Source organism: Ornithodoros turicata, unplaced genomic scaffold, assembly GCF_037126465.1.
Source record: "Ornithodoros turicata isolate Travis unplaced genomic scaffold, ASM3712646v1 ctg00001222.1, whole genome shotgun sequence".
NCBI lineage: Eukaryota > Metazoa > Arthropoda > Arachnida > Ixodida > Argasidae > Ornithodoros > Ornithodoros turicata.
In genome coordinates, this window is record NW_026999509.1 from 68,167 (window position 1) to 95,101 (window position 26,935).

Here is a 26,935-nt window from a genome sequence, read left to right on the forward strand (position 1 = left end):
TGATTCTGCAAAGTGTTTATTTCGGAAGACTTTTTCGCACAACACAGAGAGTCGGAATGAAACTGACATTGCAGTCAGCAGCGACGACAGTTCCTTTCCGAGTCCGAGTCAAACAAAACCAAATAAATAGTGCCACATGTAAATGCGTCGGTTTCATAGCCGTCGCGGCAAAGGCATATTTTCTGCGGGAGGTTTTATATAGAAACGTCAGGTCAGCACAAGACGCCAGGACTACACAACAACGAGGAAACAACAAATAACACTCCTGAGTATTATCGAACTGAAATACGTGGAATTGTCATTCCGTTTTTCATTTGGAACACTGATGTAACGTGGCTTTGGTTGCATGTCGGGGGACTTTCAATGCGCTTTCCATGATTAATGTGTCGAGTATGTCAGAGCAATCATCTGGAACCCTTGCTTCCAAAGCCGGTGTTTCCAACCCACGGGTAGACATCTGGACAGGGCTGGCAAGTTTTCATGTATCGTAATCCCCCTTGGTAGGGAACGTTGCAGACAGTTGGATGATGACATGGATCAGGCCTGTCCTGGTACCGGCATTGCCAAGGTTCGAAAGAGTTGATTCTGAAAGAGTCAACAGAATGGCATTTGCAAGCATATCGAAATAACTCACAGTCTGAGAGAATACCTAAACTCTTTTAGCGTTCCTTAAAAAAATAAAAAGTGAATGTTGTTCATGTCGAGCGACTGTTGCCTTTAGCTATAATATTACCTTCCGTAATATAGACACTCCTAACTAGAAAGGCTCGTGTTTCAGTGCGCTCTTCAATTCTCATATTTCTGTTCACTGTTTTGGTTATCATTTTTTCTTTTGATCTGTCATATTTGGTTTTTAGGTGATTAATCTTTCTAAACTCGAGGAACATTCGCGAAAATACAACAAATGTAGACGACCAAGGTGTCAAATAACAGCACCATACTACTTGTTCGAAAGACAGGATGAACCAAATTTCAAAAACATTAGAAATGACGAAGTAGCATTCAAACGGCTTAGGCTGCAGAAAACGACGTGTTACAATACACGACGTTATAGTACATGACAATCTGAGAGCTATCTCTAAGTTCGGTGCAGCTGGAGTACTTTAAAAGAGCCCACGAGAAATCCATATTTTACCAAAAATTTTACCTTTGTTCATCAATGAAACTGCAGTTTATGTATACAGAAATGCCTTTCTTTTGTGGACTTAACGACCTCGGCGATAGATAGGAACAAACATTTTTGCTCCCCAATTTAGTTTCAGCTCGACGACGTTCATTTCATTCATTTTTTCATTTGATTTCATTTATTTACATTTCTACCTACCTATTTACCTATTATGTCGATGCAAACGTTACCAATCCCCAGTGATGGAAGTGCCTAGAACAGTTCTGGTGCAAGAAAAATCGTTTCGGCTCAGCTTCGCGATCGATCCGCCTTCTGAGGGCTTCGGGCGTGTATGGTTACTAATTCACGATGTGGAATGAACGCTTTCCACCTATAATTTCATATCCGGGGCAGTTTTCCACTCAATTTAGAGGCGCGAGATCGGGGAGCCGCGAGGCTTAGCGTGGTCGCTTCCAAGGAGTCTGTGCAAAGCGGGCTTGAACTGCGTGTGCATCGCGTATGTGCACATACGCGATGTGTTTTGTTGTCGAAGAGCCAGCCTAGCGATCCTCAAATGTAGCAAGTTACAATGCCGTCAACAACTGGCCTATACCTAGGGTTTCACGTTTTCGATGTTTATTTTTGGGCGGATTCGGCGTATGTTTTTCGATGTTTATTGATTTTCGCGAAATCGGAGTTTTTCGATGTTTTGGATGAAGCACAGCTCCTTTTGAAGTGGCAAGGAAAACTGAAATCGCAACTGCGTCGTATGACGATGTCTCGCCTCTTTCAAGCATTATCAACAATGCGTGACAAACGCTTCGTGTTCCAAATAATGCGCGTGCATGTTCTTCAACAGAATCGCGAATGCACATAGTGGGCAAAAAAAAAAGAAGAAGAAGAAGAAGAAGAGAAACAGCCAGCGACAGCAGTTTTACACCACAACATCCATCGATCCATAAGCAAGTCTTCCGGTGAAGCTGCTTCAAGTGCCACCTGCGCGGTCCACCATTCCGCCTGAGTCAGCTCACTACCTCACTAACCTTTTCTAGTACACTTTAGTTACTCGTTCACTGCGGGTTTCACTTTCTCGTGACACGCGCGATCTCCGTGAACTGCCAACTAGTCGCATGCTCCGCGCTTTGGCGCAACTTTGGCGCAAATGCAGCAGAAAACACTTTCTACGGCGCAGGGTGGCGCGGCACTTCCATCACTACCAATCCCTGACTATATTTCTTGCTTCGAAGGTCTTTGCCTATTATATAGTATCGAAAATCTAGTCCTGTATTGACAGTACTAATATGAAGATGTCGAGTGAGGCAAATCTCGTTTTGGGGACATCGTGCACAGGATTTTCCAAAAGAAGTGTCTGCAACGAAATTACCTGTGGTTAGGTGTCGGATCCCGCATCCATTGTATGAGCTGCCAATTGGTGATGAGCCAGACATCTCCTTTGGACAAGATATGGTCTAGAAACTTCAAGAATCCTTTCTTGTGGTGTTGCGTATTGAACCAGGCTGAGTGATAAAAGAGATTGAAAGGCGCGCGGTTGCTTTTATAATGACGGTTGAAGTTCTTGAGAAGCATTTTATAGACACCATCTTCGTCGCCGGGGTTGGAGCAAGCATCACCCATGGAACAGCGTCCACCGCGAAGGTCCACCCACATGACCATACCAACCTCCCAAACGCCGGGGAAAGACTTGCTCGGGCACGGTGTGATCATGCACTCGTGGTTGATAGCATAATCTAAGGTGTAAGGCCAAAAGGGAGGGTTGTTCTCAAAGACGGGCATAGACGAGTCGTACGTGAAGTTGGCCTCGTGAAGCATCTCGAACATCTTGTTGCCGCCGATTTGGAGGAAAGGGGCGCGCATCCCGCGAATGTCTTCCGCTTTCACACCTCCGAACAAGTGGAGGATCTCCCTCTGGCCAGCCACTTCTTTGAACCACTGATTCTTGGAGAATTTTTCGCCGAAGCTGTGCCTGCGAGAATCAAAGGAGGCACTCGACTACAACCTGGTATCAGCCGTTTTGATGCCATTGTTGGAAATTCTGTCATCTCAACATGTCTAAACACAGCATTACAAATTGCGCGCGTTAAAATGAAGCACGTAAGGCACAAGCGAGAACCACAGCTCGTCCAGCACTACCCATCGCGTTTCTTGGGCGTGATACATTGTACAGAATCATGCAGTTTGCATGTGTAGTTCGGTGAATCCATCTGTTCACTACAGAGTCAACGTGCTTAGTTTTACTGGGGGTTATCGTTTTTCTTAAACCGACACACGAGAGAGGTGTGTCACGCAAGTTACGTGTCTGAAGTAACGGATGACGCGGCTACACAAATCCAGAAGAGATATGACAATAAATTCCTAAGGTGTTCCTGCAAAAGTTTGGAACACGCCTGATAAGAATATTGCATAAGAATTCCCTCTATCTAAACAAAATTTTCTGTGTTTTTTTTGCTTTGTTTAATTTTTGTCTTATTGTATTGTAGCTTGTAGCCTTATCTAACTCCTGACTAGTGCTCCATTGACATTTAGGTACTTTTCGGGAAGGAACTTTTAACCGGGATTTTCCATCTGGTTCCTTCGTTAGACGATAAATGTATGTATTATACGAATGGATGAAAATAAAAATTAATTGATTGGTTGAAAATCTATCATTTCATAACACGCGCTACAAAATGTTGCAAAAGTAGCCGCCGTATGGTATACTAAAGTCCCGTGGACGATAGTTAAACTAGCAACAGTCGTAATGGAATACCACATCTCTCTCTGGTCATTTGAGTAAGACACCTTGTTGTGTGCAACTTCCGTCAACACGCGCCACATGCATTGCTTTTAGAAAGCAGAAAATAATGGGAAATAGCTTACGTAATAGTATGAGATGCGAGCTCGTGACCTTTCGAGTAGAGCGTCTGTACCTGACCATAGTCCGTCCACTCATGAGAGACGTAAAATGTTCCCCGGATAGGACAGCCGTTGGGATTCTTTCGTCCAGTGTCGAAGATCTCCGTGTAATGATCAAAATTGAGGTCATTCACAGCGTCGTCAAAAGTTAGAAGAACTACTTGAGGCACCTCACTACTTGGAAGGCCCCCTGGAACCTCTGATCCCCCACAATGACAGTCGGGCAGACGACACTTTCGGCTATCACATCTCTGGGCTGCTTCCAGTGGCGCAGGTGTTGCATACAGGTTCCTTGGTCTAGCAGGTCGAGAGGCCGGCGTCGGTGGCGCTGGAGGTCTTGTCCCTGGCGCTCTGAATCCCTTTGGAAGTGGTCTCCTGCTGAGCCTGGGGGCAGTTGTGGTAGTTGTCCTGTACCGACGAGGTCTCTGCGTTGTAGTCGTCGTCTGGTACTGGTCGTCGTCCGCGTATGCATACTCCGATGGAAGGTTATAATTGTCATAATCATGATAAGAGGGATACGACTGCGGTTGCTTTGTGACTTTCAGTTGAATGGGTGCCTGCGTTGTGGGGGGAGGTGCGGGGATTTGAGTGAGCAAGTTCTGTCGAGTGCGAGGATAAAAGCGGGCGTCCCGAGCTCTGTTGCTGGATGGTCGAAGGGTGTGAAAGTTCTCCGCATAGCTCTCGAAGCGTTCTCGAGGGTATGTGACGAAGACAACATCTTTATTTCGGTGGTCAGCATAGTACACGGGAAGGACGTCGTCTTCCCTTGGGTTGGGCGCAGCTAGTATGGCAGTCTCGTCTCGCTTGAATACTTGGTCAGGCTCTTTATCTTTGGACTTGCCACTATTGCGGAACAGAGGCTTGACAAAGACACTCAGTCCGCCATCCTTCAGCGGTGGTATCTTGTCTGGTCGGCCACCGTCCGCTACGTGAATGCCTCCTTCCGAGTCGACAACAGGAGGAACAGCTTCCTCATATTGCGGTTGCTGGGGGTCATAGTTATTGGACAGTGGAGGTGCACCTTCTTCCTTATTGTCTTCCACGCCTGGAGGATTCTCTGTCGACTCCTCGACCCTCTTGGAGTCGTCCAGCAGAGACTGGTAGTCGTCATATGTGGTAGGCGAGCGCGTCGTCGTACTAGGTGGTTGTGGCGTCGTCGTTGTCACAGGGTTTGCTCGACTACGCACTTCCGATAGCTGACGATTTCTTCCTGAGGATCGACTGGAAGCGGCATAGCGACGGTTGGACGATACAATGGAACCTTCGTTTACGGCAGGGGGTCGCTTGCCACTGGACCCTGAAACAAGACAGCCAGTAAGTACTAGCGCAACCGACGCCCATAAACAAAAAACCACTACCCAACTAGGGGGCAAAACTTCTATAAATGAGTCGTGTTTTGGTAATGACCTTACGAACACCAATTTTCTAGAGGGTAACGGTGGCAACTTCCCTTAAAATAACTAACAATTGAGACATAATTTTCTGGATGGGGACTTTAAAAAAAAAAGAAAAAAAAGCACTAAGCGACTTCGCCTCTGGGAGGGATGTAAAATTTCCGAAAAAATTTGTGCCTCGAAAAGATAGATAAATAAATAAGAGAGAAGAAAGAAACAGCTTTCCTCTGTGTGTATTTTTTTAATTCGGGAAAAAACTACAATAATGAAGAGACTGTTACAACAGCCTGTAACCTGCTTATTGCCATGTATATACAGGGTGTTACCCAAGAAAAGTCCACCCGTAGCCAGCGTGCCGTGCTCCAACGATTACTGAATGCGTGGAACATTGTGTCGTTTACATACAGGGTGTATGCTATAAAAGGTCAGTCACATTTTCGTGCAAGAAGTGATACCTCCTTGATGCTATACCTCTATCACGAAAAGACTTCCTCTGCCTCAAAGTGAACAATTTGTGCTAGAGGAACCTACGAAACAATTGTGGTTACCTAGCACTGTGTAACAAAATAAATATGACTCTGCAAACGTTCACCTCCATCCATCGGTATTGCGCATAGGAAACACATGAAGACGAAAGTTTCCGTGGCCGTGTTTATTTTATTACGCAGTGAATGGTAACCACAATTTTTTCCTATGTTTCTCTGGCATAAGTGATTCACTGTATAGCAGCACAAGTCCGTCTCTCAAATAGATATAGTGTCACGCGCGAAAATGTCACTGACCTTTTATAGCATACACCCTGTACAAAGCTCAGAAGACCCCTGAACTGGTATGTTTCAAATGGGTTGAGCATCGCAGTGCAAAGTTATGATGCAAAGCATACGGATCCCATGTTCAAAACAATCAAGATGGTGGTGAAGCGAAGTGCAGTCGAGAGATGGCTCCCCAGACGGCGACGTGTCGCTTCGGCAGAGATGTCTTCGTGTTGTTACCTACACTTTTTCCGGGGGTTGGCGTCCGAAAGCGGATGAACTATTTTACAAAAGCGCCATGAACACTGCGGTCAAAGCGGAAGCGACGAATGACGATGGTCATCTTTCGCCCGTAACCTGAAGTCACCTGACGATGTCTGTAGTCAGCAAGGAGTCACCAGTCATGTCAAGGAAGGTCATCGGTACAGAAGGCTGGGTCTCACACGAACAATCCCTCCTGGAACCACGCTGTCCCACTTAGAGAAAAATAATATTGGGAATGCGAGAATTTCTTGACAGGAAAATGAATTATATGTTTCAAGAGCGTAGAGCAGTTGCTCGTCGAAGTACTTTGTAGGCTGAATGTGAAACCAAAACTCGGGCCCCTCACAATGTTCTGGCGCACGAAAAACGCCATCTGAAGTTTTTAGTTTTTTTTTATATCTGAGTGACTGAAAAAAAAAACTGTTTTTTTTTCGACAGCGCTGACTCTGCGAGACATCTGTCCTTTCCCATGCACGGGACACGAGTTCACACACAACACATTGTGACGAGTATACACTACACTGGGGGCACCGCCTGCCTATGCAGACTACAACTCTGCTCCTATAGCAACGGTGCGAGTATCTCTGTTCTCCAGGAAACGTCTGTCAGCAGCTGTGGTGAGGAGACGGAATAATAGGGCAGCAGGGGCAGCAATATTGTCAGACACGTTGGTATACACGGCATTACATGACTCCCCCAAAACACTAGATTTGAATTTTCTGATAATTCACGTGGTGAAAAAATATTTTAGGAGAATTCTGTTGGAGTACAATTGCATAAATTGGATAGGATTCTGAAGACACGGGATTTAGTTACGTCTGAATGGGTTCTGCTGCTGGCAGTGGTTGGACTACCTCGGCTCGTGTCGTTCTCACATTATGTATAATTTCATATATGGACGTCTAACAACTCACAATTACTGCATACTGTCCATCAGACAGCGTCAGCAAGTCCATGCAAATTTGTGATAAGAAAAGACCGACCTGCTGGTCCGGCACATTGGACATTCCTTGGCCAGTCGCATGTCTGCAACTCGACGCTGAAGTAAAGTCCACCAGTGCAGCTCTCGTGCAGAGGATCTCCGAAGACGCACACGAAATACTTGCTGCAGTCCCCTTCGTCCGGATAGTAACCAAACTGTTCAGGACATTTGAAGTCATCGCCTGAAAAAGATAGACATGATGATAATCATGCGGTTGTTTCCACGGTCAACAGTTTTGCACGGGAAAGTCATCGTGATACCGGAGTGGACATTGCGGTCCATTGCTGGGCCCTCCTTTGAATGTTCTGCACTGTAATGGGATACTGTGGGACTTACAGTCTTGATGACGATAATGTGGGGCTATTCCCACGTCTACGGGTTTTACCCATGGTTTTCATTAAAAACGCGGGTTTCTGCACTGTAACGGGATACTGCGGGACTAGGTATCTGTATTACGATATTGCGGGACTATTTCCATGTCTACGGGTATTACCCGTGCTTTTCTTTCAAAATGCGGGTTTCTGCACCATAATGGGATACTGTGGGACTGTCAACCTGGATAACGGTATTGTAGGACTATTCCCATGTCTACGCATTTTACCCGTTGTTTTCATTAAAAACGCGGGTTTCTCCACTGTAATGAGATACTGTGAGACTGTCAGTCTTGATTACTATATTGTGGGGCTATTCCCAAGTCTGCGGGTATTCCCTGTGATTTTAATTAAAACGCGAGTTTCTGCGATGTAATAGGATACTGTGGGTCTGTCAATCTGGATTACGACAGTGTGGGACTATTTCCGTGTATAAGGGTATTACCCATGCCTTTCATTCAAAATGAGGATTTCTGCACTGTAATGGGATACTGTGGGACTCTATGTGAATCACAGTATCCTATCAGAGTGCAGAAACCGGCATATTTAATGAAAATTGGTAATACACGCACACATGGAAATAGTCCCGCAATATCCTAAACCAGATAGACAGCCCCGCAGTATTCCATTACAGTGCAGAAACCCGCGTTTTGAATGAAAACCATGGGTAAAACTCGTAGTCGTGGGAATGGCCACACAATATCGTAATCAAGACTGACAGTCCCACAGTATCCCGCTACGGTGCAGAAACCCGTATATTTAACGTAAAGCATGGGTAATAACCGCACACATGGGAATAGTCCCACAACATCGTAAGCAAGCTTGGGGGTCGTACAGTATCCCATTACGGTACGTAAACCAGTATTTTTAATGGAAACCATGGGCAATGCCCGTAGGCATGGGCATAGCGCCACAATATCGTAATCGATATTCACAGTCCCACAGCATCCCACTATAGTACAGAAACCTGCACTTTGAATGAAAAGGATGAGTAATAGCCGTAGACATGGTAACAGTCCCACAATATTGCAATCCAGATTGACAGTCCAGACAGTCCAGCCCAGATTACAGTGCAGAAACCCGCGTTTTTAATGAAAACCATACGTAAAACCCGTAGACATGGGAATAGCCTCACAACATCGCAATCCAGAGAGACAGTCACACAGTATCCCATTAGAGTGCAAAAACCCGCGTTTTTAATGAAAAGGATGGGTAATACCCGTAGACATCGGTATAGTCCCACAATGCATTTCTGGATTACGACATGTCGTAGCTTATAAGAAACAATACTAGTGTACATCATTCGAATTAAACATCACGCACATATTAAAATAGACGGACAAACACAATAACGTATGCTTGACAGATTTGCGAAACAAAGGCTCCGAACCGATTCGATCGAACGCTGTTGGGATTCCGTAACAGAACTGTCAGGCCAAGATGATGAGATATTTGGACGCAGCTATGAAGCCAATAATTATTCAGTAGACAGTGTCTGATCCTATTAGATCAGTAAACGAAAAATGTTGTCTATGGCCATGTTGTTTGCATTGTGGTTGAAGGACTACAAATTTTCGCACATCCACTGGCTTGCAAATGAAAGTCCACATGTCCACGACGATCAGACATGACTCTCCTTTTCAACCCATTCCCTCTCATGCAAGACATTCCTTAAAATTATGAGATGACTGGCCGACTCATAATGTCTAAAATTATTTTCCCCACCACGCGGCGTTCTCTCATCACAAAAACAAGTTGCAAAGATGCTCGTGCTTTTATGTACTTCCAAGTTTTTCCAACCGCAATCCCAGTCAACCTTCAAAAGTGTGCACACAAGAAAAGAGACTTCCTATGTGGAGCGTTGTCCAGATTGCATGTAAAACGAGATTTGACTCGAAAGCGTAACATTCCGCCCCGTGAACTAGATTCTTGAGCGATCCGACCGGTTTCCCTCTAACATGGAGTATAAATTAAAAGACAGTACTTTTTTTTTGTTTGTTTGGCAGCTTGCTTTCCTGCCATTATTCATGATTCAATAATACACTTTTATACGAATGTTACTTCATCTTACGCACTTTCTTTGCAGTTGCGTCGGCTAGGGAACTGTTGGAGGGACGCAAAACACTGTTTTCTGAAAGAATGCTTTCTCAAAGCAGATGGCACCGTTGGTCGCCTCGAAGGCCGTCCTCCGTTCAACTCAATAGTAACGTCGTTGCTGATAGAAAGGAAGTTTAGCGAGCACACACTCACTGGAATACTTGGGCCAAGTCAAATAATAGCTCGGGTATTTAGAAAGTGGAAATTTCTCATAAAACGTTGTTCAGTTGATTGCACCGAGATATTCCATTGTGGGCTCAATAATACTATTATTAGAGATCGGATGAATCCAGACTTTTCCGAACTCCGAATCCAACGAAGGTTCTGCGAAACCACGAATCATACGAATCTCGAATCTTTCAAATCCCTTCTTAAAAAAAGAGTTGAAAAAGCCACGGACAAAACACTTCTACTGAAAAGTTTTTTGAAGCTGAGTTTGATAACTTTATTTAATGAAAAACAAATTAAATAATAGTCCACTTTCAGGAGAAAACACGCCCATAGAGCTCTTCAAAAATGTGATTTACCTAACATGTTGTTCATCGACTACAGGAATTACATAAACTCTCGAGTCTGAATTCTTTCCGTAAAGAAACAATCAAAAGCAAAACCATGTTACTTTTAAACTTGTAATGTAATGGTTCCTGCTTGAACTCTTTCGGTCTAGAGCAACGTAAACAAACAAACAAGAAAAACCCGCCGGCCGATCAGGCTTTCGGCCGACTCTGGAGGCCCTAATTTTCAGAAGAAACAAGAAAACCTGGTTGATGGATTCGAAAGATTCGATTTACCGTTTTGGGCACTGGGATTCGGATTCCCGAATCTCTGTCTAGGATTCGCGGATTCGGTTGGCCCATCCCTAAATATCATTATTCGTGTCGCGAGACAACTGTGATCAATCATGAATGATGAGCTACGCCATAGTTGTCGGTCTCGCGCCCAACTTTGCCCACCTGGAGAGTTCTAACGTATGCTGAAACCTCAGCACACCGTACTTAACGCCCCTCGCTGAAGACGGTGTGTCAAAGCATCGTGTGACCCCACCACCAATTCCTGGCATCCTCCACCGTGTTCGAACCGGCAACATTGGTATGAATAGGCAAACACGCTACCAACTGAGCCACCGAGATTGAATGACTTTTTTAAATGAATAAATGATGGCAGTACCTTATGTTTAATTGCCTCATCCACTATACACATGACAACGTTACATAAGCTACCGAGGCCCGACCAGTGTGGGCTCAAGACTCACTCTAAAAACAGAAATTCACCGCGTGGCTCGCTGTGCGCCATCATGGCCAACAATGATAGGGTTATTGCTTCTGATTCGAAGAGGGAGGGGGGCGTACTCTTTTTTGTGGTAATTTTGGATATATGAAAATTGCCACAAAAAAGGGTACGCCCCTCTCTCTTCCAATCACAAGCAATAAGCCTACCATTCGTAGCCGTGGTGGTTGCCGCAGAGCGCGCTATGAGGTGAAGTTCTGCTTTTAGAGTGTTGAATAAAAAAGAGACCCCGATCGTGGAAGAAAAACAAAAAAAGAACAGGTTGGCAGTCTTGCAGGTGAATCTGCTGTTCTTGCAATAGAATGCAGTCAGCGCTCCTGTCAATATTCTTCCAGTATTCCTAAGCCGTTCTGTATTCTCCTATTGAGTATACACTCTTAAAAATGAGGTGGTGGTGGTGATAGGGCTTGCCGTTGTCTTCTTAAAAATGAACTTCACCGCATAGCACGCTCCTAACCAACCATCATCTCGAATGATATCGTTATCTGCCCTGATTTGTTGAAAACGGGAGGCGTACGCCATTTCTGTGACAATTATGAACAGCATAAGTGTCACAAAAAGGCGTACGCCTCTCGATTTCAACAAATCAGGGCAGATAACGATATCATTCGAGATGATGGTTGGTTAGGAGCGTGCTATGCGGTGAAGTTCATTTTTAAGAGTGTACACTCTTTCGAATTCAACCATTTTTAACGAAGCTTATTCTGGAAAATTGTACATGGAAAATGTTCTCTCGGTGACCTACGAAAATCGCTGACAGCACTATTGAGATTGAGACTCTAATGAGACTTTAATTATAGTGCACCATACGTTAATTTTCTGCTAGGTGGCGCAAGCTACCACCTATTCCATAGGGTAATGCCACAGGATCCATCCATCCAGAAGGATGTCGGCTGGCTATCGGGCTCGATGGGATGGATGGATGGATGGATGGATTACGGCCCGCTCTCTGTATCGGGGCATATGATATACGCCACCAAAGCCTGCTGAGAAAGTAATAATAGCGCTACAATTTAGTTAATTCATGATGGCAGTTGATGCTCTGAGGCTGGAACACATAGAAAGGACAAATACATACAAAGCCTCAAGTGCCTAAGAAATTAATGATGAAATAAGAAAGTCACTGAAAAGAATAGCCAGCTGTACACTCTTAAAAATGCACTTCACCGCATAGCACGCTCCTAGCCAACCACAATCTCAAATGATATCGTTATCTGCCCCGATTTTTTGAAAACAGGAGGCGTACGCCTTTTCTGTGACGCTTATGCTGTTCATAATTGTCACAAAAAAGGCGTACTCCTCCCGCTTTAAACAAATCAGGGCAGATAACGGTGTCATTAGAAATCATGGTTGGCTAGGAGTGTGCTTTGCGGTGAAGTTCATTTCTAAGAGTGTAGGACTCGAACCCACATCTTCTGGGTCCAATAAAGAAGATGTGGGTTCGAGTCCTACAGCTGGCTAACCTTTTCAGTGACTTCCTTCTTTCATCATTAGTTAATTCATCAAGTATTTGGGTTCGCGTTGTTGTAGAGAGCGCCATATGTGTGCCGTGATGTGAACGCGTGAAGCAGGCACAACAAAAAATGACTGCGTTTGAATCACCATCCCACACTTGCTACCCATCAAAAATATAAGATATTGCCACGAATCATCATCGCGAAACTTCCAGGGCAGGCACGAAACGGTACATCTCATCCCGGCGCATGCTGAAGAAGAAGCAAGAAGCTTCCAGACACATCGCCTGCTCTCTGGCAAACGCACGTGCTGTTTCTAGACTTTTCGGCGCGTCGCTTAAATGCTTGTGCGCTCCAAGCTGGAGCATTCATTCTTTGGACTCAGTTGTGTTCAGAGAGCTATCACTCTTGTGTTTTGCTACCAAGTAGTCTAATAAGCCGTTCGCTGTTTATTCGACGACTCGCCGACCCATTTCGCTTCGTGACAATATCGCGTCGCTAGTCCCAACTCCCAGCTTTTCGATCTGAGTGCATGAAAAGTAACGTACAATATTGACGCTGAAATTTAAACAGTTAATATATGACGGCGAGTCAGCTGGACTAAAAATCACCGGAAAAAAGAAAAAAGCAACGTGGCCGGCAGGAATGACTGTTACTATTCACTAAAGTGAGCTTGCGGGCGTGTCTTCCCATTTCGCTTATTCCTATTTCGCCTAATGCTTTTTAGCGGATCATCTCGCCATCCCTTAGCAGGTTCATCGACCTCGAACTGCAGGGGGTCCCATTTGGCCTAATGTATGTTGCAGACAGTCCCACTTCGCCTACTGATCCGTGTCACGTGAGGAATGAAGGCGGCCCCCGGCGTGCTGCCCAACGTCATATTCGCATCTTCACGTAACTTTACAACCTTGTTGGTTTTATTCAAGCATAGCCTGGAATTGATGCATTTTTCGAGTTCTTCCTGAAAAGTCAATGTGACAAATTCGTTATTCTATTTGGGGAAGTGAAAGATAATTACGCATAACAACTTTATCCCTTTGCTAGTTCTATTCAAGGTCGTGTTAATCGTGGGGCTGACCTAAACCAGTTCAACCTGTTATATTTCTTCCCTAATGTGTTCGCTCAAAAATATAACTCATGCAAGAGTGAAAATATCGTTTTTATTTGCACGTTTTCTAAAAATGAAAAGGGCAGCTTTCTTTTCAGCACTTCAAATTTTTTCAAAAATTTGCAGCACTATTCAATATGCATTAGATGTCCCACTGCATTGAAGGATGACATGATGTACCGTTCGCCATTCTGAAGTTGTAGTTCAAACATCTAGTTTTTCATTGATTAATGACGCCGTAGGCCCTCCTCCTACGTGTACATTCTTAAAAATGAACTTCACCACATAGCACGCTCCTAGCCAACCATCACCACGAATGATAACGTTCTCGCTCTAGATTTGTTGAAAACGGGAGTAGGAGCCTATTTTGTGTCCATTATGCACGGCACAAAATAGGCTCCTCCTCCCGTTTTCAACAAATCAGGGGCGAGAACGTTGTCATTCGGGATGGTGGTTGGCTAGGAGCGTGCTATGTGGCGAAGTTCATTTCTAAGAGTGTAGGCATGTGGCCGGAAGTAAGCCTTGCCTGCTGTTTCTCATTTATCTGCTAGTCCTTCTGAAGAAGTTGAACCATTTTATACAAATTCACTTGGCTGCGTTGGGCCATCGCGTTCATCCTGTGGTGCCATGTATCGTTCGTCGTCCGCCTTCCTGGGTTGCCCTTCGCCATGCCATCGTGTTCCCTCCATTCTTTCCACGAGTGGAGCTTTCTTTCTTTTTCTTTTTTCGAGTGAGCAAAAATCTGCTCTTTTTTTTTCATTCCAAGTCGGATTCCCTGAGTCTCACGAAAGACCTGCGACCGTGCTAGTCATTTTGCATGAGTCCATTTCCGTGTCCAGTCTGTAGGGGGGGGGGGGGATATGTTTATTAAGAAAAAGAAAGGAAAGTCTGTAGGGGAACGTATTCATTTTTTACGTTAAACATTCATCCATCCATTCATGAATCAACGAAAAAGTTTTAGTCAATATTAATCTATTAATTTTATTATTAGTGGTATCGCGCACACCTTCATTTGCAAATGTAAAGTGTCCTTGTTTAGGACAACGCGTAAGTTTGTTGTCGGACGAGCTCATTCATTTCTTGCAGACGTCACCATCGGGGGGGGGGGGGCTGTAAGTAACGCCCACTTGCCGGTAGTCCCATTTCGCCTAATGAGATTGCACGACAGTCCCATTTCGCCTAACGCCTGTCACTCCTCCCGCCTCTTTAATCCGATAATCCGGATTAGGCGAAATGGGATGTAACCGCTTGTGGGGTACGGCGAGCCTTCTTGTGACGCAGAACAGTGGGCAAAGCATACTCTAAGAACATCATTTGCTGTCCCTGTTTGTCAAGTTCCCGAACCTTACCGCGGCACCCGATGAATCTGTCACGACCCCCCTTATGGTCGCAATCTACAGTTTATGAAACACTGAGAAAGGCCACTGAAAAGACAGGGGGTGACATTCTGTGTGATTTTAAATTACTTTTTACAACACCACAACTTCAGAAAAATGGTAAACTGTATAATATGAGAGAACTGATGTCCTGCGAGGCTGGTTAGCTTAGCTCAATTGCTAGAGCCCCGGACCGGTAATCCAGAAGATGTGGGTTCGAGTCCTACAGCTGGCTAACCTTTTCGGTGACTTCCATCTTTCATCGTCATTATCATGTATAATATGAGTTGTGACGTACTAACCTGGGACTGCAAGAGTTGCGGAATTAACCGATCGAGCTTTTTGACAGCACATATTAATTTTGGACTACATGTCCTTCAGAGCAATAATTTAGGTACTATATAGGCTGCAAATTCGGAGAATTCGGGGGCTGGATTGTCAGACAATTTCATCAGCAATGTTTCCTTATGTATGAACCATTTTCTTGATCATCTCTCTTGCGGGAGATAATGTCGTAGGAAATAAGTGCGCCCTATTTGTTACGTCCCCACGTTTTCAAACAGTGTATGCAATCATTTCGAAGCAGTAAGCGAGAATATGTTGTCTAGACAACCTTCATTCAGTCCAAGTGGGGCAGAGAAGAAAACGTGATGCCTTTCTTCCTACGACCTTTCACCCGTCTTTGTCACCTGATTCTCACGGGCCTCTTCCGGTTCTTCCGCTTTGTCTGTTCGTTACATGATGCAAGGCCTAGTTGGATCCCACGAAACTTCGGAAAAATCGCCACGACTTTTGCAAACGCTTTCCTCACGACGTTTCTGGCACAGCGAGGGGTTGTCGATAACAGCTATTGGCTGTGCTTACATGACTATGTTTACCCAGAAACGCAAGCTCGGGGGGCGGGGGGCGGTTGCAAAAAAATGGGGGGTGGGTCACTATTAGAATTGCTTTGTAAAAGCTTTATGCATCATTGACAACATGTGGGTAAAGTCGAAGTAACCAAAGAACCCACCCATCCCCTTCTCGTATAGGTGCACAGGTGAGAAGAGCAGGTGCGAGCGACAGCGTAATCAGTCATCACAATCATCTCAGCAGACCCATCACCATAGTAGAAGCAATGGGGTGGTGGTGGTGGTGGTGGTGGTGGTGAAAGGGCTCACCGGTGTCGGCCGTAGCAGCAATGCTTAGAAGCGTTAGCCTCGCATGCCGTGGAGTTCATTCGTCATCGTCGACGAATCAGCACAACCCATGAGCCACAATGCATTGTTGTACTGGTTCACCATAGTTGTACTGCCTGTGCGTTGCCTACTGGCAATAAAGAACATGCACCCCCGGCATTTCGAGCATATTACTAACCTAAAGCCCTAATAAACCTTTGTCTTGCCTTTCTTGTCTGAATACTGGTCCTTTCCGGAAGAGAAGGTCGATTATCTCCATTGCAATAGAAGGCTTAGCCGCTTACGCAGCCGATGATTAGCCCCCTACAAAAACTGCATGTCACCTTTCTGCGGACCTCTAGCGTACTTCATGTGTACCCTACTTTGCCTGTCATCTTTGTGTGGTCTGCACCTTTCTGCGTACCAGGTCTACAGAAATGCCACAGACATATTGCGGACTTTCTTTTGCTGTCATGGAATTTGTGACGGATGTATGTAGGCTTTCTGCACACTGTGACGTACTGCTGCTATGCCACATTTATTTAGTAGGCTCAAACAACGTTTTGGTTGAACCATTTACTGATGAGTAAATTACCGTCATGAACTTTCACTATGACCATAATTATGACAAAAACACGTAATTCAAATATGCATCTCTCTAGGTGCATGCATACCACCACGAAACTGCCTCGCATGCTTCCACTTGAATATCTTGAAAGAGACATGCAGAGTAAAGTTTCCAACAACCATATACACTACATGCAGCAGCTTGGCAAGGGCTTGCCCATGCTTGCTTATTTGAGAGTAGACATTACGTAGAGCGTTTGCAAGACAACGACGACTTACGAACTCGTGAGAAGCACAAAATCATGAAATCTGTCACCAACATTTTATTGTCCCCAGTAGCCCGCCACATCCCGAGCCCAATATTGCTTCGGCATCACCACCGGCATATCACCAAGCAGAAACGCTCGCACAACCATCACTGTAAATGAACGGTCGCATCCGTTCCAGTCGATTTTGAAACTATATAGTGTCATTTAATTCCTTGCGGACCACTGACCACAGTATCGAAAATCCCACGCGAAATAATGGTGTAGTTTCACTGTTATTCGACGGAATATATGACAAGAGCAGACGACGGATATTGAGGGTATGCTGGAATTCCCTCTATGAAAAAACGAGAAGACGTCATTCTGTAACCGGCCAATGATGGCACGCCTCTGAGAAAAGGAATGCCGCGGCCCCGCGGGTGTTTCATAGAGTTACGGGGCGTCTAGACGGCGCCTTTCCTCCTCTGCGCACCACCCTCTCTCTCCTTCGCTTACTGAATGACGTCACGCCGCTGGAGCTTCTGCAGCGGCGGAGGCGGCGCTGATATTTAAAATTCGTGCATGAGTAAATTACCGTCATGAACTTTCAGTACGGCCATAACTATAAAAAAATCGTTTAATATTTAAAATTCGTTTTAAATGAAAATTCTTAACATTCGTTTAGCTAATATCTAAGCACTTTTGGAACGAAAAAATAGCCAGGTAGGCTATTGGCCGATGCTGAACACAGTGGTATTGGTTTCATAGATGAGTTTCCTGTTACTACCGAAGGAGGTAAGAACTCCTATCTGTGTGTATTTAGTTACGGGTGTAATAGCTGTAATATTGTTCTTTTACGCCTCGAAATTCTATTTACAATCTATTGTTCAATAGTCCTTCATAACGTGTGCAGCGTTAATACAAAACGCACTATTTTTGGGATACGGGCAAGTAGACGCACCGCCATCCAGATACCTCTATTCATTGTTACGTCATCTGAAGAATTGTAGCACCCAATCAGACGCCGACGCGGAGGTACACATACCGTTTTGCTTTACACACTTAAAAACGATGGTGATGGTGGGCGGTGAAAGGGCTTGCCGTTGTCGGCCTCTCTTAAAAATGAACATCAGCACATGGCACGCTCCTAGCCAACCGCCATCCAGAATGACAACGCTCTCGTCCCTGATTTGTTGAAAACGGGAGGCGGAGCCTATTTTGTAGCCATAATACAGCACATGAAGGCTCCACATAATAGGCCTCGCCTCCCATTATCAACAAATCAGGAGCGAGAACGTTGTCATTGGGGATGATCGTTCGCTAGCAGCCTGCTATATGTAGTGAAGATAAGGACCTATCAGATTCATCTATACAAAAGGTGCCACAGCAAACAAGTTAAAATCGCCGTTTGGAGCTAGCTTTGTAGATTTCATAGCCAACCCCCCCCCCCCCCCCCCCCCCGAAACCATCTGCACTGATTCTCTCATGCCATACTACTGTACCATCGCTATCGGCAAAACGGAGACTTGTCTAACTAATTAACCCTAATATCTCCAACCCCGAGACAAGGAGGGCTGACTCAAGTTCTGTAGACTTTCTGCCAGATGGAGGCAACATCTTTTGTAAGGGTTTCTTTTAAACCACTCACCACGCCTAATAAAAGTAATTTTTAATTCACAAATCTTGTAGCAGAGAGTCCATACATCCGTGACATTAGAGACCTGTAGACGCTGCATCTGAGTGGATGGTGAGTAATTAGGAAAAGACTCGGGACAAAGCCGGCCATACTCGTGAGCAGTCGTTTATTGAAGATACCTGTTGCAATGTTTGCAGGCGCCCACTTAGACTATCCTCAGTGGCAGCAATAGCATGAACAAATATATTTTAAGTGTCAATGCTACAGACACGTTTCCCGTCCTGAAGAACCGCATGATCATCAGTGTCGATGTGTCCAAGTGACCGCCTCTGTTCTCCTTGCTCTCCATCTTAGGAGTAGGGCCAGGTGCCACAAACACGCTGCGAAAACATTTAATTTCAGAAAGAGGAGAAGTTGGTTTTGCATTTGGCACTCTTGCCATATCGAATTTTTTTTGGCAGTGTTGGCATTAGTGTGTACATATTTCTTTTTCGATTCAGGTGATACACAAGGGGAAAGGGGCTTACCCCCTATTTACCTCGTCTGCACGGGAGACGTCACACTGACATATTTAGCCCTTAACTCCAATTTTTGTGCATAATGTTCGGGGTCTATAATAGGAGCTGACGTTCTTTTTGCAACATGTGGATGAACGGTCGCAGAAACATTTGTCACAGAAATATTGAACGAAATATCACATTGCGCTGGCACGGATGCTTTTTTTTTCCCCCGTAGCTTTCTTATATTCGAAAGAACATGTGAAAATTCCGTTCACCGACATCGGCGCGCCGACGAACGTTGAACGCCAGAATGTTGGCAAGTCAGCGTTTCGTCCTGCATTTCAACGCTTCGAAAAGTTGGAAAATGCAGGCACAACTAATAGACCTCTCCCTATTTACAAACAAATGACGTCAGATGGTACAACAGTGCCAACAACTTGGTAGACTGAAACTACTATAGGAAAAAATCAATAAGTCACAAGAATGCCACGTTTAAATATAGCTTTTTATATTGTAAGATCTTTATGCAATTCCTTACATATTATAACTTGTGTGGCCTTTTTCTGCTCCATTCCACCTGTAGCCCCATGTTTTCGGTAACCCTTTCTAAAGACGGCTATCGGGCTTTTCCATCTTCAGGCACCAGATGGGCACGAGTTTCTCTCGGAGCGCACGTGGTGTCTCAATACAAAGTAAGCGCGAACAAAAGTCGTAATAACAAACCACTTTACGACGTTGACTTTCGAGACGATGCAACGAACCCGTGGGTAGGGTTGCCACCAGGCCGGTATTATACCGGCACGGGCGGTTATTTGCGCGCTCTGCCGGTTGCCGGTAGGAAGGTGATACCGGCAGCCTTTTGCCGGTATTTGTGGCTCAAGACCTTTCATAAGGGCTTTTACGGGGTTTTCCCTTCAACATTTCACTACAGCTTGAATAAATCTGGAGCACTGACCCAACTCCGCAGTCACCAGTCGTTTTCTTAGTTATTCATTATTATTATTATCATTGTTATTCATTAAGTCTTGTGTTCGGTGGAGACAAGAGCAGTGGTTGTGCAAGGCTGTTGGTGGTTGTGTCGAGCCAGCTAGAACGTTCCTCACCCACTTTCCCTTTCCCACGAGCCTTTCCTCCTTCCCCTCTATTCCACCTCCTCTCCCTCAGCCGCTATTTTTCACTCCGAAAGGTGGCAACCCTACCTGTGGGTGGAGCCTTCTTTTCTTTTCGCGGTGGACTAGGAACGCGAATAAAGAAACCAAAGCGACTAAAAACATGACCTCATTTGTGTGTACCATTGATACAAAGAAGGGACCCTCGACCATGGTGAAGGAATACGGCTTTGTTCTCCGTCCACGCTGTTTCGGTTTCGTTATGCCTACCAACGTCATGACTAAGTCACCGTGATGTTTCTTCGGTAGATGTCTATTGGAATCTGTGTTTTGTAGTATGTTGGCTTGTTCTTCAGGCACTGCACTATCCGAAGTTTGAGAAAATGCAAACGATACATATGTAGCATTATGTATACAGGGTGTTTCAAAAAACGTGTCATTCGGACTTTATAAAAAAACGAGGCGACGGAAAAATACGGGGTAAACGGCACTTGTGTGGCAACGGAATTTGCCACCTTGTACAAATATTTTCATATTTTAATTAAAAGAAATTGAATTTCTTTAATTGAACTCCAAAATTTTCCAAGTCAACCTAACGTTTTTTTTACAGAACCAGAGAGCCCGTAGCGAACTTAGTCAGATCCACCAAGTAATCCACTCGATCTTGCAAATGGAACTGCCCCAAAAAAGTCCCGAAATTGAGGCTTCAAAGTTTCGGGTATTCAACGGCGCACCAAATCAGTCGCAAAGATGCGCAGAGAGCAGCACATGCTCCTAAACCCATGAGAGACAGAAGGTCGAAAAAAAAAAAAGAGGGCGGGAAGAAAGAGGCGGAATCATTTTTGTTTGCCGCTTATCAACGTATGGTGGAATGTCACCCGCCTTGTTATCGGCGCGTCTTGTGCTGCACACCGGTCCGGCGATAAACAGTTCTCCGTGGGGGCAGGAACATGTCCTGCCCTCCGCGCATATTTGCGACTGATTTGGTGCGCTGTTGAATACAACTCTGAAGCCTCAACTTCGGGACTTTTTTTGGGCAGTTCCATTTGCAATATCGAGCGGATTTCTTGGTGGATCTGACTAAGTTCGCTACGGGCTCTCTAATTCTGTAAAAAAAAAACGTTAGGTTGACTTGGGAAATTTTGGAGTTCAATTAAAGAAATTCAATTTCTTCTAATTAAAATCAAATGAAAATATTTTTGCAAGATGGCAAATTCAGTTGCCACACAAGTGCCGTTTACCCCGTATTTTTCCGTCGCCCCGTTTTTTTATAAAGTCCGAATGACACGTTTTTTGAAACACCCTGTATGTATGTCTGTGTTTGTATCTCGTCCAAGTTTTAGCGCTTTCAGAGGTGAGCAGCACTTGAAGGACCAGCACACAGCCAGAAAAGAAGATGTATGTAGATACTGGAGGAACTGGAGAGAGATATAGCTGCAGGAAACGTCAACATGAGATGAGGACAAGGTTTGGTGCCAGAAAGTGAAGTAAGATGAGAGGAATAAGCCCATGCCCTTGAAGCCACTTTGTGAAAAGGTACAAGTAGCCCCTGTACTGTCTGGAACCGGGGTTGTTGGCGGGGGTGCTCCCTCGTTTCATAGAACCAGAAGCCTGAAACCGAACGCGTAGCAGTATATGCAAAACTATCGCAAGTGTGCATCTGAATATACTGTCGAGAAATTATCTATAGTTTTACGATAATTGACCATCGATAGTTGCCGTAATCGAACTAAGCTTTTATTTTCTACCAAATGTTTCTGCTGTATATACAGTGCACTAAATAGTTCTCAAATAGACTGTACTAAACTGCCTAAATATCTCCTGGGATATCTCCTGGGATGGGTTACCAGAGCAGCTTTGCACTAGGTCAACTTAATTCTCTCACCCAAAACATAAATGACCGCGCTCCGATATTTTCCATGCAATAAGGAACATCGGTATTTGAAGCACTCTTTCCTTGCTTCCATCCTCTTGTAAACCCCTCGTCTCACAAACTGAATAACATAGTGAAACAGCAGAGGCACGACACGCTATAGAACTTCTGCACGAGAGCCGTGTGTATGGCGGCTCGGGCCGGGTAGGGTGACTCAACCATGGCGGAATTCCGGAGGTTTCCGCGCTGGGTTTTGTATATCGTCTATGAAGTCACTTGTAAGATACTTAGAGCGCGGATTTTCATGCAAATGCATTTTTTTTCTTTTTCTTTCTCGATATGGTTTCGTGTGTGGACTATCAAAAAACGCAACAACAACAACTTTATTTTGACTTTGGACAGTGGGGAGGTTCATCGCCAGAGGCGATACTCTACCCCGTTGGTGGTGGGAATGTGGGGAATAAAATAACGAGCCCATTCACAATAACGATCGAAGTCCGATGGTGTCCAGAAATGTCAAAAGAGCTTTGAGCGCAGAGCGTTGCTTGGCCGGATTGGGCCAGGGACCAAGCAATTTCGGTAGGGAGAAGGGGCGAGAGTCCAGCTGACGAAGACACTCGGAGAGTGCGCTCCGCGGAAAAACGCTTTTGGTCTCGAGCACAACCGTCTTCACTGCCTGCACTACCAACCCTTTAGAACTAGCGGCTACTGGTCATTCTGTGACGCTTCAGTGGATCCCTGGTCACGTAGGCCTTCTTCGTAACACCCGCGCAGACATAATAGCAAGACACGCAACATCTACCAGAGCTCTTCCTGCCACCCCTCTGCCACTAACGATCTCTGCCTGCTCCCTGCACATTCGCCGGTGGCCCTGTGTCCGTACCCGGCAGTCCCGAGCGGACTCTACATCATATCATCATTTCGTACGTCTCATTGACACCCTGCGGGACTTTACTATTGCCTGCCGTTGCAATAGAGCTGAAGAATCACTCCTCCACCCTCTTCGAATGAATGTTGCACGGACACCCTCACTCCTATATAAAATGCGCTAGACGAACTCCCCCAATTGCGCAACTTGTTGTATGGAAGCCGACATTGAGCACTGCCTCCTATCCTGCAACCTGTATCTCTCACAAAGACTCATCCTTCAACGCCACTTGCGACAACCTGGTTACCCTAACGTCACTTTGGCCACCCTGCTCGGCCCGGTCCTGCACAACCAGGGGGCAGTTACGACTGGACACTCCTGAGCTTTCTCCGTGCCACCGGCCTCTCGACCAGTCTATAGGGCCTTTTTGTATGTCTGTCTGTGTGTGTGTGTGTTTCTTTTCTTTTCATTTTCTTTTTATGGAAGGAATAGCAAGTCGGCCTATGCCTGACTACCCTTTCCTGGCTTTTTTTTTAAATAAACATCCCCCCCCCCCTTTAGACCTACACTTTCAGTGTTCAGCTAGGCTGTCGCCCTCTCACTATGTCAGAATTGCTTGGAACATGGCCAAACCTACTCCATCAACCGTGCCGTGAAGGTACATTTAAAATTTTTACATGCAGTAGGACTTCGGTACTGTGAGCTGACCCACCATTATTCCATTTCACCGATCGCCAGCAACGCGGTAGAGCATCGCCCCTGGCGATGAAACTCCCCACTCATCATCATTCAAATAAAGCTGTTCTTGGTCTTTTGTTTGGAGCCGATTAGAGAAGTTCTATGGTTCATATAAATTCAGAAGGTGGTGCATATAGTGACATTTTGTCAAAACGGACAAAAGATCAGTCATATTTAACATATAAGTTATATTTCACATTTTCATAGCATCATGTCACATTTTGTTAATTTTTATCGCTTGTAATACACTTTGCTCTGTTTTCCTGAATGAAATACTCAAATTTTTTTCGTAAAATATGGGGTCTATACATTGCTTTCACACCCCAAACAATTAAAAACAATGCATATTATGAGCGGTTCTACCGCACCTTTCTACATACTTGCATGTATATTTCAGGAGTTGTTAGTGCATATTTATCGGGGCTCTACTTATTACGAAAAGCTTCATCAATACCGAGAAGAAATTCCGCTGACTGGATCCGAGGTTTAAGCGGAAGCAGAATATTTCTTCCAGTAGGTGAGAAACACTGACACACACACATAAATGGGATGGTGATGAGCTGGAGTAGGTGAGAAATCGTAGCACATGATTGCGGCTTTTGTAGCATATACGCAGCAGTCCCAAATGAAATCAATGCGATTTTTTTTTTTTTGCTGTTCTGCTATGAGTGTGTTACAAAATACTGATGATTCGGTTACGAATCAGTTCCAGGAAATGCAGAAATCTTACTTTCAATTAGGTCATTCCACCAACAGTTGAACTCTAAAAATAACTCTCTCGACACAGGTGCAAATGGGCCACTCGAATTCTTTCCATTATAATTTTCTCGTGGTCGTCGATGAATGCTCTAGACAGTTTGGTTTTTAGCTACTGGGTTGATAAATTTACTTTTAGAATGCTCCTGCTTTACATGTACAGACACGCGGTTTCAGAAGTATCTATGTTAAAATTATAGATGCATACAGACGAAAAAAAAAAAACGATGATACAATACCCTTCGGTAACGTTACTTATACATATGTTACTTATACCCAAAATTATACTAGATGGTATATTGGCATAGTTGGTGCGGTATCGTGTCTGAACAGCGCGAGCAAAGTACCACAGAACGGCACTTGAAAGACGCAGCGCTTGCCCGTGTCCTTGCTATGGTCCTTGTCTTGCTTGTGTGCAGTTCAGTCATTGTGTAGTTACTTTCTTCTGTTTTCGTTAAAAGTTAGCCAGATCATAAAACACGTCTTCTAACTTCACCTGCCGTGTAGAATAATGTTTTTCTCAGTCTTGTATGAATAATTGAACAATTTCTAGAGGTTCTATACACACATCTTATGGGAACGAATATGAAACTACTTTGTCTAGATCGCCTGGTGAAATAAACACACGAAAGTAAACAATAACATACAACGCAGACTATATCATCCAACTCAAACTCAACACAACACAGACTGATATTCCTCAAATGACCTTTAAGCACCCATGGAATTCAAGTGCCACCCAATTCACCAGCCCCAGTTCAGATCATTACTAATAGTGGCTTGGCACACACCTCATGCTAGTATTGGTCCTCTCTTTGAATGACTTGTGGATTGCATTGCATTCGATCGCAGATCAAGAATGTTGTATCACTACGCGAATTGTCCTTCCTTTCGATCTCAGTGCCGGTCGTTTTTTAATTGCTTAATAAATACCCGAAAAGGGAATACAAGTTGCTAAAAAAGTGTCGGATACAAAGTATGCTTATGAAAATTTATCTACAAGTATCCCTAATACTTTTATTCAGTTAATTATGAGTACCGCATGCAAGTTTGGTGTGATGTTCCCCGACACAACAGGTGCCCATAACGTCTACCACGAATTCAGTGTGTATTTCACGTGAGAGGATACCCATTATAACGTATTTTATGGCAATATAGCACAGCAGCCTCTATCACTATCTAATTTTGTACCGTTAATCGGGGAGCTTCACCAAGAAAAAACGGCACTTGAAATAAAAAACAGCATACACGATCACCTTGCTCCAGGGCCTAACGGCGCCTGGTCACATGACCCGGATGTGTGCAGGGACGGCCACTTTCTGCTGCCGTAATAGACATACTTTCGATGCAACGCTCTTTTTCAATGAAACGGATTGGATACGTAAGTCTTCCAGACGTTGTGCGGGGCGTCGATTTTACAACATAGTTTCATTGGAACATTCTTGTTAGGTATAAACATAGCACGATTCATTTAGGCATAGGCATTCCTTTCGATCTAAACTTAGTTATGCATAAAGCAAGACGATCTACAGCTTCTAACTTTCAGATGTGCGAAATTTCTTAGAAGGCAGCGTTATATGTTATAAAAGATTTTCCCTGACAAAGTAGCGCACTTCCGAACGTTTTTATCGAGCGTTCTTTGTTTTAATGCCTCGTTCTTGGCCGTCATTGAGGCCAAAATACCAAAGTCGGGCGAATCCACCAAGGTGGCCTTGTCAGCATCTCGAACAGAAACTTGCTTTTGACGGCAAGAAAACGAGCTCGAACGCAACAGGATATATAACGTGCTGCAGTCAGATACACTCACCAGCAAAGACTGTCCCAAGCAAAAGCAACACCACAAAGCAGGACAAACACGACACAGAAGACATAATCCACGGGACCACGCACGACACGTACGATGCGTTCGTACAGTGCCCACACAAGCGGGAAAGGGTTCCTGCAAATCAGAGCACGAGGTGAAGGAAGCAAAACTAGGTTGATCGCATACAGGCAGCATACAGGGAGACCACAGCGCCGCTTCGAGGACAACCAGGGCACTAATGCTGCATTTTTTTCACCTTAGTGTTAAACATTATCCTGACGACCCAAGTTGCTAAAACGCCTCTTGGATTTACTGTCCTAGTCATTTCTTTTGCATGATAATCGTAATTCCAAACGAGGAATGTTTTCCGCGAGATTTTCAACTCAACTTTTGTCTTGAGTCTTTGTCACGCAATTACAACCGTTTGAATGAACACTTTCTTCAAATCACGATTAACGGCCTTTTCGTTTGTCGTGTTCTCTAGCTATTTTATTTCAAGTGTCCACCAACAGCCAATGCCTATTATGTGGTACCTTCATCAAGCGTATAGGAAACAAAAACAACATTAAAAACACACGT

General features: G+C 44.6%; 1 protein-coding gene across 1 annotated transcript; it reads right to left on the reverse strand.

Annotated features, from left to right (window-relative positions):
- Positions 1 to 26,473, reverse strand: LOC135376691 (uncharacterized). Its single transcript, XM_064609184.1, has 5 exons — positions 26,360 to 26,473; positions 7,412 to 7,591; positions 3,983 to 5,315; positions 2,490 to 3,089; positions 1 to 585 (listed from the first exon to the last, which is right to left on the reverse strand). The coding sequence occupies exons 1-5, from the start codon at positions 26,421 to 26,423 to the stop codon at positions 405 to 407; spliced, it is 2,358 nt and encodes a 785-aa protein (XP_064465254.1). The 5' UTR covers positions 26,424 to 26,473; the 3' UTR covers positions 1 to 404.
- Between the last annotated feature and the right edge of the window lie 462 nt (positions 26,474 to 26,935).